The following is a 14,453-nucleotide window of genomic DNA, read 5'->3' as shown; positions in this document are numbered from 1 at the left end:
AATCGGTTACACGCTGCCTTTAGGGAAGAGGGGGAAATTCAGGAGCAAAGAGAGAGGTCCCCAAAGCCAAGAAAACAAAAGCAGCCCTGCAACATGTTGCAGAACAAACACCTGTTTTGACGGTGAGTGTGTTTCGTCTTCATCTTTCTTCTCTTTACCCTTTAGCCATCCTCTTCTTCAGAGAATTTTAAATCCTTTTTTTGGATCTTTAGAAAGGAAGGATCTAAAAAAATAAACGTATAAAAACGAGGGCACACACAGACCGACGATGGTGCATGTTCCACACAATACCGAGTACACAGTCACTTTGCATTATTATTGTTACTATTATTTTTTTTTACCGCATCCTCAGATTTTGTTGCTGTTTGTTTGGTTTTGTTTTTTTAAACATCCGTAAAGACCTTTTTGATGTTCACACAGTTGGGATTGTTTGTGGTTGTGCAGTTGCCTGTCTTAAAGGCAGCCTGTTTGAATGCACTGTGGTTGATTCCCCCTTCCTCGATCACCATATACTCAGACTTGCTGAGGGTGGAATTGCTGCGAGCCTTCCTCATCTCCTCGCTGGACGAGAGGTGCTGGCAGCTCCCGACATGCATGTATTGGGCTTGCTCCTCACCCTCTGTCTCCCGGTGGTAGAAGTAGTTGAAATTGGAGACTATCACAGGCACGGGGAGAGCGATGGTTAGCACCCCTGCAATGGCACAGAGAGACCCCACAATCTTGCCCCCAATGGTGATGGGGTGCATGTCTCCATAGCCCACTGTGGTCATGGTCACCACTGCCCACCAGAAGGCATCGGGGATGCTACTGAAACCTGAACTGGGGTCATCGGCTTCTGCAAAGTAGACGGCACTGGAGAAGAGGATGACGCCGATGAAGAGGAAGAAGATGAGCAAGCCCAGCTCCCGCATGCTGGCCTTGAGGGTCTGCCCCAGGATCTGCAGCCCCTTGGAGTGCCGGGAGAGCTTGAAGATACGGAAGACCCTGACCAGCCGGATGACTCTGAGGATGGCTAAGGACATGGCTTGCTGGCCGTTGCCTTGCCTCTCAGCCAGCTCGGTGCCCAGTGTGATGAAGTAAGGAATGATGGCCACAATGTCAATGATGTTCATGATGTTCTTGGAGAAGGTGGCCTTGCTGGGGCAGGCAAAGAAGCGGACCAGCAGCTCAAAGGAGAACCAGATGATGCACAAAGTCTCCACCACAAAGAAAGGGTCAGTGAAGGATGACACCATGGAAGCAGCCGAGGACGAGGAGTTGGTGAAGACATCAGGTGGGAGAGGGCCACTGCCTGTCGCGAAGGTTCCCCCAGTTCCCTCATAGTCGTGGTCATCCCTGAATTCAGGCAGAGTCTCCAGACAGAAGATGACGATAGAGATAAGGATGACCAGGACAGAGACGATGGCAATGCCTCGGGCCGGCCCAGAGCTCTCGGGGTACTCGAAGAGGAGCCACACTTGGCGCTGGAACTCCTTGTCGGGAAGCGGCCGCTGCTCCTCCCGAATGAAACCCTCGTCCTCCCGAAACTTCTCCATGGCCTCCTCCCCTAGCTGGTAGAAGCGGATCTCCTCAGAGAAGATATCGATGGGGACATTGACGGGTCGTCGGATGCGCCCACCCGACTGGTAGTAGTAGAGGATGGCGTCGAAGCTGGGCCGGTTACGGTCGAAAAAATACTCATTGCGGAGGGGGTCGAAGTAGCGCATCCTCTTACGTGGGTCCCCCAGCAGCGTCTCGGGGAACTGTGCCAGCGTCTTCAGCTGGGTCTCGAACCGCAACCCCGAGATGTTGATCACCACCCGCTCACAGCACTCGTGCTCCCCACCACCCGCGGGCTGGCTGGCAGGGACGGCGGCCGGAGTTGGGGCGTGATCGTAGCGGTCCCCCCCGAGCAAAGGATGAGGATGCTGCGGTTCTTCCAGCAAAGGGTCTCCGCCGCCGCCGCCTCCCACCACGGTCATGCTGCCTTCCTCCCCTTCTTCACCCTCTTCTTCTTCTTGGTCGGGTCCCGGCTGGGGGGTGGCGGGGGGCAGCTGCTCCGTGTAGCCCAGGTTGTGGTGGCTGCTGGTCGAGCCGCCCCTCGGATGCCGGCTGGCGGAGGAGGCAGCCGGAGAGTAGAGCAAGCTCCGGCGCTCGTCCATAAAGGTGTGGGGCGGAAGGGGAAGGGGAGGGGGGGGATCGGAGAGGCGGCAGCCGAAGCCTCTTCTTCCTCCTCTTCCTCCTCCTCCGGGCGGAGAGGGAGAAACAGCCGCCCAACTCCTCCAGCGGCTGCTGCTGCTCTGAAGAGCTGAGGCTCTTCTCAAAAAATCCGCCCCCAGCGCTGGCACCGCCTCGCTCAGTCACCGCTCCTGGAGACACCCACCAGCACCCCCAGCCCTGCCCTGCAGCCCCCAGCAAGCCGTGGGCACCCCCTCCCCGACCCCTGCCCGGGGGGGCCCAATCCGTACCCCCCACCCAGCGACACTCTGAGGGGCTTCGGTCCCCTCCCGGAGAGCATCCTTTGATGCTCAGCGGGTTACAAGCAGGGAGAGTTTTTTCCTGGCAGAACCGCTGCCTAGAAAGAGTTTTTCTGCCCTTCCCCGGGGAAGGTGAAATGTAATTTTTATTATTAATTTTGGGGTTTGCCTGTTTGTTTCAAGTCACCGTTTTAAGCCACGGCGGGGCTGTGGGTAATGGAAAGCAGACCGCGGCGGCTGGAGCCGCCAACAGTTGTTTTGAATCAGCGTTTCAGCTAGTGCTGGGGATTTTTTTTTCTCTATAGGAGAGAGACTCTGTGTGTGTGTGTGTGCATGTGTCTGTGTGTGCCCACGTGTGTGTGCGTGTGTGTTTGCACACGCATGTGTGTGCATGTGCATTCCCCCAGCAAAATAAACAGAGAAGTGAAGCTGAGCCAGCCCTCGACCAAGACAGCTTCAGTGTGAACCCAAATCAGCTTTTCAGACTTTCCTGCAAGAAAGCCAAAAGACTCCACATTTTTCTTCTTTCTCCCTTCAATTGATCTTCTTATGCAAATAGTTCCAATTTTTGTCAAAAGGGACTTTTTTAAGGTGAAAGCCTCCTCTGCAGGAGCCCAACACTGGAAAACGCTCCGTTCCCTGGAGATGTGCATCAGGGACAACCTCTGATCTCTGCACCCAGCTGTGTCCCCTCAGTTCCCCCAATGGGTCCCCATTTTCTCAACCCCCCCCCCCCAACAGCAAAAGTGCTTTAAGCCCCAGTCATGTGCCAAGCAGGGTTTAGGCAATTCAGGGAGTTCCCAGTTTGGGAAAAAGCCCAACCACAAGCGTAGGGGAGAGGCGAGAAGGGCGACCACATCGCCGTTCCCATGCTGGCCAAGTGGTCCCACCGTGAGGGAAGTTAAAACCCCTCCACCAGCCGCACTTTAGCTCATCACTGTGATTATTTTTAACCAGCACAGCCTGCAGAAGGTAGGGAGAAAAACAGATGAAAAGATCAAACTTATTTATACTTTAAATTAGAAACAAGCTGTACAAAATATACAAACCTAGGGGGGGAAAACAACAATAAATATTGGTGTAACAGCTGACTCCAGACTGCGAATGGCAGATTAACAGTGCAGACGAGGTCTGAGCGAGCCAAGCCCCCCTTCCTCTTTGCTGACAGAGGGGAAAAAACCCTCTGCCACTAGAAATCAGGGAGATTTCCTGGGGAAATAAGCCTCAGCTAGGTCCTGTGCATGAAAAGGTGGACCTGGCTGCAGGACCTAACCCAACACAGCCTTTAGGTGAGCCACCCGCTCTGCCTCCATCCCCACCAACCTCCCAGTGCTGGCATGGCCAGTGCTGGGATTTTCACACCAGCACTAAGGCAGCAGCTCTGTGTGGCTGTTGGAAGACATTCACCCACAATCACAGGCAGGGACACCCATCTCCAGGCCATGTCACCTTGCCCCAGACTTGGACACGTGTCCCTTGTTGCCACCTCCATCCTTGGCTTTAAGCCCCGCTTTTGAGTCCTGTTTTGTTTGAGGCTGCAGATCTCCTGGCAGGAGGGAGTTGTAGCGATGGGTCCCCAGTCTTGCTCTCCCATCATTCCTACAGCAATTAATAGTGCTAACCATCAACATGCTCCCAGCAAGACCATCCACTCCTCCTTTCCAACATACAGTATCTCCCAGACATCCCAAAACCCAGATAAAGGAGGAAGCAAAGCCCTGGAGCATCATTAAGCTTTCAGCTGCCCATGTTGCTTGCAGGTTGAGAAAAATTCCTGGAAACAACAGTTCACATCCAAGTTTGAGGCTCTATTTTCCACAGGTTTCATGGTCATGAAATAACCATCAACTCCTCACTACATATATGTGTGTAGCGCTTCAAGACTTGCCTGGCTCATCTCTTTCCTCTGCTAGGATTTCTGCCAATAAATCACTGTCATCTGGTCTAAGGGAAACAAACAAGGCTGCTTTAAACCATAAACATTTATTGATGACAAAAGGCTTGAGGCAACAAGGCCTAACTTCCATAATTGCAACAGTTTAGTCTGGATCTCAGGCAGGGCCAAACTCTTTGGAAATTATTGAGAGACCCACAGACCTTTGGGATGCTGCTGGGAAAAGCCCTTCCCTTAAAACCAGCATGAGGATTAAGCCCTTACACCCACCCCCCACCCCGCCCCCCATCAGCCACAACACAGCAGCATTAACTCTTGAGCTCCAGGCAGCTTTGGTCTGGCATCTCACTGGCTCAAAGGATTTGTCCGGAGGCTACAGCCCGGCAGCCCCAGGCACTGCGTGGCCTCCTGGCCCTGTTTACTCCTCCACTGCTTCCCTGTAATCCTATCAAAACCAATTAAGCTGTGCCAGGCAAGCAGCGTCGCTGCAGGCAGAGAGCAGCTGAAGGGGCAGATCACCTCCTCCCCAGCAAAGTCCCCTCAGCTCCTTCCTTCTCGTGAGGTCCCCAGCCAAGGCTTGGTTCAGCGCTGGGGATACAGCAATAGCATCACCTCCGGCTTGGCATCACCCACCTCCAGCCCCACGCATGTTCTCCACAGGGGTTTGCATACAGGCACTGCACCAAGCCCAAAATTTGTCAAGCAGCAACAGAGGTGGCCTAGGTCACATCCCAAAACCAGGAGGTCTGAGCACAAGGGCAGAGGCAGGGGAATAAAAGCCCAGGATAAGGGACATCTCTGTGATGTCCCACCTGGCCAGCGCCTCCCTGCGAGCTGGGAGCTCGTTGTCCAAGGTGCAGTATCAAACCTGCTCCTCAAGGCTGTGGCTTTTCTGTCTAATGCAGTATGTCCCAGTCCTCCCTCTGCAAGTTTCCCTCTGCTTTTTCACCCAGCTCTTCTGCTGCATCTGGTCTCAACAAACTTAATTTTATTCCTATCGGCCATTTAAGAAATCCCCCTGAGCAATGATCTACAGGCTGACCTATAACATCAGATGCAGTTTCTACAAAGAAGCAGAGCAAGCATCATTCTTTTGCTCTTTTAATGGCCTTCTCAGGGCAGCTTTCCAAGCAGAGGGGGGGACACAGCTTCCCTCTTCCCACAACCAGACCTGGACCACGAAGGGAAACCCCCAGCATTCCTCCCCAGGGGCACATGGGCTGCACAAAACATCTCAGGACCTTCACCCCGACCCTCAGCTATTCCAGGCATGGGGCTGCCTTAGCACCCTGCTTCCACCTTGAAATATTGCATCCTTCTTGATTAACCCCATCACCTCTCAAGCAGCCTTTTGGGGTTGTCCTTCTCCCACCAAACCCCCCATTGCCCTCCGTTAGCACCAAGCAGCTGGGCAGAGTGGTTCAGCATCCAGCCTGGCTGCTGCAGCAAGCGGGATCTCACCCGCTCTCCCCTCCCGCCAGCTCTCCCGTCCCTCGTGTTTGAATGGGAAACCTGCCTCCATTGATAAATCTGGGACAAATCTGCTATTCTTTATTTCGGAGGATCAGAAACCTTTCAGCACAAACGCCGTTACAATAATACCTTAATGCGCTGTAAATGTATTGTCTCTCCTCCCACAGCGGGGAACGTGCAAAGCCCCAACTGCTACATCAAGGCAGTGCAGTATTAAGTCACTGGAGAGGTTTCTCATGTCATCTCAGAAACATGAGCTCTACCTCTGCCGCGCATAACGTGGACAAACGTTACAGATAAAGGCTCAAGGTTGTCACTCAGGTCACTAAGCATTGCCTGAAGCCTCTGCAGACAGGACTGCAGAGGACCATTGGCATCAGACAGACATCAGCATCAACCCAACTTTTCAAGGTTAACTTGGAGCAATCCATATACTATACAGCTAAAACATACGTTACACAGCTAAATGAATGTATGCTCTAACCCTGCTCTGCTTAGTTTGCTTCAGTCAGGTTCAACTGCTTGCCCTCCCTGTAGCCTTCAACTAGTTCTTCCCTTCCAGATTATCCCCAATTTAATTATGATTATTTGCTCAGCAGCTGGGGAATAACTTGAACAACGTGACCTCTGGCTCCACACTGACCAGTCCTGCCATCCTCACCTTCTCCCTTGCGGACACAGGAGGTGGGAGCATCCCCGCAGTCCCCGAGGCTCACACCCTTCCAGGACAGCTGTGATGTTATCTCAACCTACAGCAACCTGGGGTCACTGGCCCCATTCCCAGAAATCAGGCATCGCATCTCGTCTCCTCATCAAACCACAAAAGCATCCAGTGAGGGTTACACCTCTGGGGTAACAGCTGTGTAAGACAAATTCTTCATTGATGTCACCCAGGGAGGCAGCAGGAGGGATTGGAACTGAATCTTGATTTCCCAGGATGAATTTAGTGCTCTAACTCTGGAGGACACAGTCCCTATTCCTGTCCCTGTCTTAGTCAGACTCCGGGTGTAACTCAGTCATGGAGTGAATCCTTCAATCTCTCCGTGCCTCAGTTTCTCATCTGTACATTAAGAGAATATTTCTCGCCTCCCACCTAGACTCTATTTAAATCCTACACCAGAAGCCTTTCACTGCGCTCATGGTTGCCGAAAATGAGAAAGACACTGAAATCTGGAAAAGGGAGGAAAAGTCAATGCTGCCTAAATACTGTGGCTTGCTTAGCCCTTAGCACAGGTGAAGAGCATCGCTGCGAGCTCCGTAGGGATAACTGATGCCTCTCTTTAACAAGGTATTTAGCACCAAGCACAAAAGGACCCCGAACACTCTGGGATCCTCTTTGACTGCTGCAGTCCAGCTACGGAAGACAGCACGTCTTTAGAGAACAGTCATTACTGTTAATAGATTGGGGAAGTGAAAATTGAACCGCTAACCCAAAATAACTGAGCATGGACAGGAGCTATTTTTCATATGGTTTTTTTCTACAATGCTGTGGATTTAGCAAGAGTATTACTTGGTCAGCAAAGAACAAGATTTGGTGGCTAAAAAAGATCAGCCAAGTTACTCTGCATTGCTCCGTTATTTCACTCAGTGACTCTGTTGGCTATAACGGAGCTGCCTGAGCTAAATCCCATCCAACCCTTTGGGGATATAGGGGTTACAACTCAGGATATAGTTAGACCTATTTTAATATCCTAAAAATATGATTAACCGGGTGAGATTATGGTGGCCAAACAATGTTAATGCAGATTCTACTGTAATGGGGATCATGTTCCACAGCCTTCACAATGACAGCAAAATGATACCCAGCGACTTCTTATGCAGCTCCTGTTGCATGCCATTATTTGGTCATTAAGGTATAAGATTACATTGACAAAGCAATTTAACCACAAATCCAGGGAGAAAACAGGGCAACGTTACTGTGTTTTCATTATGAAGGTAAAAATGTCCACAGTAGCAGAAGACGACCTGTATTTCAGCGATGGGGAGGAGGAAAGCCAGAGGACTCCTTGGGGACTCGAGGCAATGTCGGGAGAGGAATGGTGCCGAGTTGGACACACCCTCGGCATAAAGACACGAAAGCCCCAATTTCTAGCAGCAAAAACCATGGTGCAGGCAAGGGGTGACTGCTCACCCCCTGAATAATTTATTCGACGGATGTCACTTCTCGTCGGAGTTGGCGACAGTCACCCAGCGAGGCGGCACAAGGCAAGGCACAGCCTTTGCATCCTCCTTAAGCTGAGCAAACCACAATGCCATCCTACGGCAGCGAAAACTCTTGCTATCAGCCCCTACAAGCAAATCCAGCAATGGCTCATCCATCTAAATGAATGTGGTCGGAGCAGTTTGCCCTAAAACACAGGATCAGTCTCTTCACAATACTATTTTAAGTTGAATTTTCAGAGGCTGCTCAAGTTATTCAGGGTGAATTGGTGCCTAACTCCCTTTGGCTGCACAAACAACTCTGTTTTTAAGTAATATGATCTCGTTTTGCATAGAAATACTGGAGAATCTATTAGCCACCATGGGCCACAAAGCACTCCTTGTACAGGCTCAAATGCTTATTTTTTAAACATGTACTCTCCACCTTTTTCCCACTCTTTAGCCAGTTATATTCAGAAAAACAAATCGCATCACGGAAATGAAGTGATTTTTCCTGTGTTGGGTAGCTGGGATGGAGCCTGCCTCAACCCTCCTCTGCCCTGGCACCAGGCACAGCGGCCTCCCAGCAATTAGATCAGTGGGAGCTGGGCAAGGAGGAGATTTATTGAGGGCACTGAGCTGTCTCACCCGAGCACAGGATCCCCGTGACAGCCACTGTGCTGCCTGGAAAGCAGGCAAGGACTTTCCAACTGGTTTTTGTCTCTTGGATTTCTCCACCCTTCCCCAATCCTCCCGATTTTTTCATGACTTTTCATTTGCCAGTTCAGTGAACATCGTGTTAGAGGCAAGAGATGAAATCTGAGCTTGAAGGAGTTTGATCGACACAGCCCCAGAGCAAATAACGAGGGATGAGACATTGCCATCATGTTGTATTCAAGTGGGACATGACTTCCATCAACTACACATCTTTGGCATCTTTGGGGAAGACCCATCATTTAGCAGATTTGGTGTCAGTAAGGAGCTAGCATGAGGAATGCAGCTTAATGCAAGCATCAATATATTCAGCTTGGGGACAAGCCAGCTTTTGGAGAGCCAGGCTTTTCCCCCAGAGCATCCCAGTCCCCTAAGGGCTAGTGGGACTGGGGGAGCCTGACCCAGCTCTGGGTACCCACAGCCCCCATGAGACTACGCTAACCCAAAAAAACAAAACAAGGAAGCTCGCTGGTTTCCACCGAAATCACACGATAGATTTTGCCAGAGGTGTAACTGCTGGTGGTTAAAATGGGGAAGACGACAGACAGGGGAGAGCCAAGAGGGGACAGAAAAGCCCTTTTGTAGGTCATCACGTTTCACCTTCTAACAAACACAAGAGCAAACTCACTATGGTATAATTACTCTGAAGCCATCAAAATTCCATTAGAGTTTAATAAAGTCAAGGGAAGAAACAGGGTGGCTGCCCGGCTGCAATTAGAGAGCCACATGACAAAGACAAGGATGCTCCAGTGAGCTGGATCCCCCAGTGACATGGTCCTCGGGTTTTCGGTCTCAAAGGAAATGGCTAAATAGAAAATTAAAACTTGCACACGTCACCAGGCAAAACACATTACTTCAGCCCTGGCTTAAGTTAATTAGTGAATGTTTGTACAGTGCTTTGAAACACACACAAAAAAGTGCTAATATTGTCATCATTTGCTTTCTAGCTGACAATCCAGGTGAAATTCTCTTCTGCCTGAAGGCCCTTCTGTCTGTCCTCCCCATCTTCAAGTGCATTTAACCCTCAATCACCAGCACTGGGAACTGGCTTGTTATAAAAAGCCCTCCCTCAGCTACAACATGGGGGTCATCTTCTGCAGGGGAGACACATTTGCTCGTGGCTTGCAGTTTGCAAACACAGGCAGTGAGTTTGTTTGCATTTAGCTGTAACATCTGGATGCTGGCAGATCTGCAAAGCCTGCAGGTAAAGCTGGAGCTCCTTAATGCTTCCCAGCCATTAGGTAAAGGCTTCATTTCTAGCTGGGAAACCCAAACGAGCAAAAATTTGGAGCAAAGGAATTTGTGCAGCATCACAGGGAGTCTGCAGGAGAGTTGGAAGACCTGAGCTCTGCAGCTCAACCTTGTGATTTATTTTTAAGCAGATTTCCTGCTTTTTAGCAACAGCACTTCTTCTCCAGGAACCCCCTTCTTGCACAGCCTGTTTCTGAGAAACCCTGAAAACCTTCTTCAGAAATACCCTTGTATCACAGGGTGTTCGCAAGGAGGAACACACCAAAAATGGTGTGAGGGGTAGAAGATGAGTCACTTTTTTGTGTTCTTAAGCCCTCTCATTGGGCCCAAGGGGTGCAATGCTGGGCGACGGGTGATCGGTGACACAGTCCTGCCAGGAGATCACCTATGGGTGCCACAGGGGCTGACCGATGTCCTTTTTGGCAAGAGCTAGTAATAACGAACAAGATCTGCTAACAACGCAAGATTTCTCAAATGACTTTTCTTATGCAACCTCCAAAGCAAAAGTGAAAGCCACCACATTCCTCTTTTCCATTTCTCTAAGCCCCAAATAACAATATAACCAATCTGAGGATGCTGTCTTTGGTGGGGGGTGCTTTCTGGAGCTTGGCTTTTTTTTTTTCCTTGATATATTAGGAAAAACAGGTCCTCGCTCAGCTTGGGGACACCAGGAAGGCTGATCTGCTCTGTCACCTGTGACAGTAACCCCAGCAACAGCTCGGCTGCCGGCAGAGGCAGGAGAGGATGCTGACTCACTGCCTGCTTCGCTTTCACAGCTCACCCTTCATAAAAAGCATCGCTGGAAGAGTCTTGCTATTCCTTTCCTCTAACCCTCCCCTTAAAAAAATAATTAAGAAACCTCAATTATAAATGAACACATGAAAAAAAATATCAGTGAATATCAAGGAAAAGTTTAATTCCACAAAGGAATTCATTTCAGTTCAAAAGGCAGTGCCCACCATTAATTCACTGAAGTCATTACAAACAGAAATGACTCGCGAGACGGAAGGTTTTGCTGCAAATATAAATCACTGAATTATTAACAGCCTGGAGATAACAAGAAAGGGGAAGAAACTTGAGAAGGCCTTCTTAAAAGAAGAATTCTCCCCTAAATGACTGAAAGTCTCTTCTCTCTTTTCCTTTGACCTTATTTGCCTGCTGCTTGCTTGCTTTTTTAATGCAAATCTTGTTCTTTCTCCACTGCTTTGTTCCCCTTCCTCTCTTGGGGAAGCACAAAATGAGACCCAGAACAGGCAAGAGAGAGGAAATCAGTTGACTTCGCCTCTTCTCACAGCTCTTCCTCCTGGTAAAGTCATTTTGGCCAGAGAGCAACAGGAAAATAGTGCAGGCAGAGCATGCAGATGCTGGTGGGAGTGGGACCCAAAGGGAGCTTCCAGCATCTCAGGGAGAGAGGGAGTGGGGAGGGAGCCGAGGTGTCACTGGGGTCCACGACAGGACACACTTCTGCAGCTGCCCCTTTGGGAGCAAAGCTATGTGACACCCCTCCCAATAAATAGTGAATTTGACGATGTTTTTTTAATTGCCAGGATTTATTTCTATTTTTCATTCGTCCATCATGAGTAGTATGTCTAGGTGCCCCCAACTAGCTGTGAAGCTGCCCAGATGGTCTTGCCAGATGTAGTCGTGTCTGGGCTGGGTTCCCTCTCCCCCTGACCCCAACTCCTGCCATCCAGCAGCAATGGAAGACCCTCACCTTTCACTCAAAGGGTGAGTTTCCAGCCCTCAGGCAGAGCAGAGCCAGCAAAAACCCTGCACGAGATATTATTATTATCTTCCAAAAACCTCATGAGGTGCCTGATGATTTCGGGGAGGGGGAAGAGCAGAGGATGAGATGTGACTCATGGCTGGGAAACGCACGAGGGTGGCAGTGCCTGTTAGAGAAAAATCAACCCAAAAGATCCCTCCTTGCTCAACAGTTATCTTAAGCCAGATTTCAACAGGGAAATCCTGCTGAATCCTCCAATTTCTGCAACATACACAACCATGTTCAGCACTGCAGGAACCCAATGATGTCAGAGCCCAGGGCATGTGGATAATGGGGGTCTGGGGATATGATGGGATATTGAAGAAGCTCTGCTGGCCATATAGACCCTACACACACCTTCCTTCCCAGTTCACCCACATTTGGGTGACAAACATCACCTATAGATAAGCCTCCCTAGGAACCCCTATGCCGTAAGGCCAGGTCCCTCCATCCCCAGGAAGCAGCCCCTGCGCCTTGGAGATGCTGCTGGCAGGTCCAGCCTCCTCCTTCTGCTCATGGCATGGAAAATGGGTGAGAAAATGTGTTTTTAACCCCATGCCCTCTGCAACAGGGTTTCAGGCTGTACCTGCCTGTGTCTATTGTCTGCCACCTGCCTTACACAGGAGCTTTTAATAGCTCCATTATGGCAGCAAAGACAGTGCAAGGCATCTCAGCAAAGCTGAATTGGAAATGCTTTTTAATGAGGATGATTCATGGCAGCTCCTAGCCCCAGTGTCAGCTGCGGCACTGCGAACAGGGCGCTGCCTTGCACTGACATTTCATCAGGATGGAGCTTGGAAGAAAAGCTTACGGCTACCAGCATCTCGCAGCTTTATGCAGTGTGGAGGAGAGACTGAGGTTTGGACCTGAGGCTGTTCTCTGCTCATCTGAATCTCCAAAGCAAAGAGGTAAAAGGGGTTTTTGAGCTCCACAGTTCGCAGGAATGCCCCAAAATGTGATGTGAGCAATACTGCAACCACCTCCTCCACCAGCCCGACTCAAGGAGAGGGATAAAGACACAGACCAGGGACAGGAGGAGATCCTGGACCTATATTTTGGAGGCTGCTTCATCATTTAAAGGTACCTGAACTGCAAATCACGGTCAGGGAAAAGCCAGGAGGTTTGACCACATCTGGGTCTGGTTTAGACCATCATTCACTATTCCATTAAACAGATGACTTTGGGACTATTTCCCAAGGTGATGCACAAAATCTGGGGGAAAAGGGACTAAACCCCACGTCCCCTCATCCCTGTCACTGAGGCTCTGCAATGCCTCAGTCTCCCCATCTGTAAAATGGGTTGCAGGTACTGACCTTTCTTGGTGGAGTGCCTTGAAATCTAGGGAAGACATGGTTAGAGTGGCAATTATAATTATTTACACCATCCCAATGGCATTTTAGAGCCCATCGTGGTTGTGCCTGGATTTCTAACATTTGTTAGAAAGAGATAAAAGCTTTTTTTGCTGGTCGGTCTGAAGACTTTCAGGGTCTCTTTGATGTGCTGTGGCTAATAGCCCCTTCATTTGATTAATTTTCATTTCTGCCACCGGTCTTTAAGAGCTGCCACACAGACTTTGTGAATGGATTGGAAGAGACAGAGCAGTGATCCCCATTGAAAGCTGCTCCAATTCTCATTAATACAAATCCCTGCAGGGCAAACTCCCAGCCCTGTGTTCATGTGCAAGGAAGCCAAAAATAGCAACGTTTATAATAATAATAAATAACAGGGCGGGTGTTAGAAACCATGAAGTGCCTCCGAAGGATTGTGTGTGCGTGTGTCTGTGTGCAGGAAGGTCCCAAAATGCAAGTGACAGCAATAATCGAGGCTTTTGTCAGAGCGTGAGTGTTAGGAATAATTGAATTGCTGCCTTGTTACATACGGACCGATTTAGACCCTCATTATGCATTTGGCAAGTACTTAGCATAACGAATCAATTTAAAATGGCACATGAGACTCAAGTAATTCATAATGAAACTCCAAATCAAGATTACAAGGCAAAAGTAAGCCTCCCCAGCTCAAATTAATGGGATGGAGAGGCAGCCCGTGATGAAGATGAGATGAGGGTGGGAAATAGGCTGGAGGAAGTCTCGAAGACTCTGCCGCCACCTTCCACATGGCCTTGAGTCAGGCATTTAAGTCTCCTGGGGCTCTGGACCCTTGTGCCAAAATTGTATGTGTGGTATTTCTATTTCAGAGAGTATTTCATGTCTAGCAAGAGAGAGGCAAGGTCTGGTCTGTGGTCGCTGTTGGGTGTTCCTGGCTGTATCACATCTTCATCTCTCTTGCTACTCAAGAAACATCCTCAAATCTAACTAGTTTCTTCTCCTGAACTTACCCCCCAAAAAGCCCCTTTGCCACCATGGCATATGAGCTTACTGAACCTCTGTTGTCCCTCTCTGCTGAGCCACAATACTTCCCTGCCTCCTAAATATCACGCAGTTTAATGGGCTCAAAACAGTGAGATGGGAAAGAGGCATCATGCGTGGGTGAGATGGGATACCCAGGACAGGACCGAGGCAGAAATGAAGAATGTAAATCCAGAAAGGCTTCACAAACATCCCTACACAGGCGTACCCAACAAATCCAGCACATGATGGCAAAACTTAGCAGAAAGAATCCAGCTGCTGTCCAAGAGGCACAGAGCAAGGCAGAGCCTGGCATAAGCTGCGCTCAAGCCCGGCTTTACGCACCCAAGGCAGCAGAGGAACGTAACAGCACATTCTCACAGCAGCTGTCTGCTAAGGCTTTACCTCTGTGCATT

At 49.8% G+C, this 14,453-nt stretch overlaps 1 protein-coding gene across 1 annotated transcript; it reads right to left on the bottom strand.

Moving 5' to 3' along the window:
* Positions 1-288: 288 nt before the first annotated feature.
* Positions 289-2,183, bottom strand: LOC126052223 (potassium voltage-gated channel subfamily A member 3-like). Its single transcript, XM_049832619.1, has one exon. It carries the CDS (start codon positions 2,139-2,141, stop codon positions 384-386), a length of 1,758 nt encoding a protein of 585 aa, XP_049688576.1. The 5' UTR covers positions 2,142-2,183; the 3' UTR covers positions 289-383.
* Positions 2,184-14,453: the final 12,270 nt, after the last annotated feature.

The sequence above is a fragment of the Accipiter gentilis genome, chromosome 29, assembly GCF_929443795.1.
Source record: "Accipiter gentilis chromosome 29, bAccGen1.1, whole genome shotgun sequence".
Lineage (NCBI taxonomy): Eukaryota > Metazoa > Chordata > Aves > Accipitriformes > Accipitridae > Astur > Astur gentilis.
This window is presented reverse-complemented; position numbering and strand designations above follow the sequence as displayed.

Bases quoted from the DNA above. Each gene is read 5' to 3' on its own strand.
- LOC126052223 (XM_049832619.1), bottom strand. From the start codon at position 2,141: ATGGACGAGCGCCGGAGCTTGCTCTACTCTCCGGCTGCCTCCTCCGCC.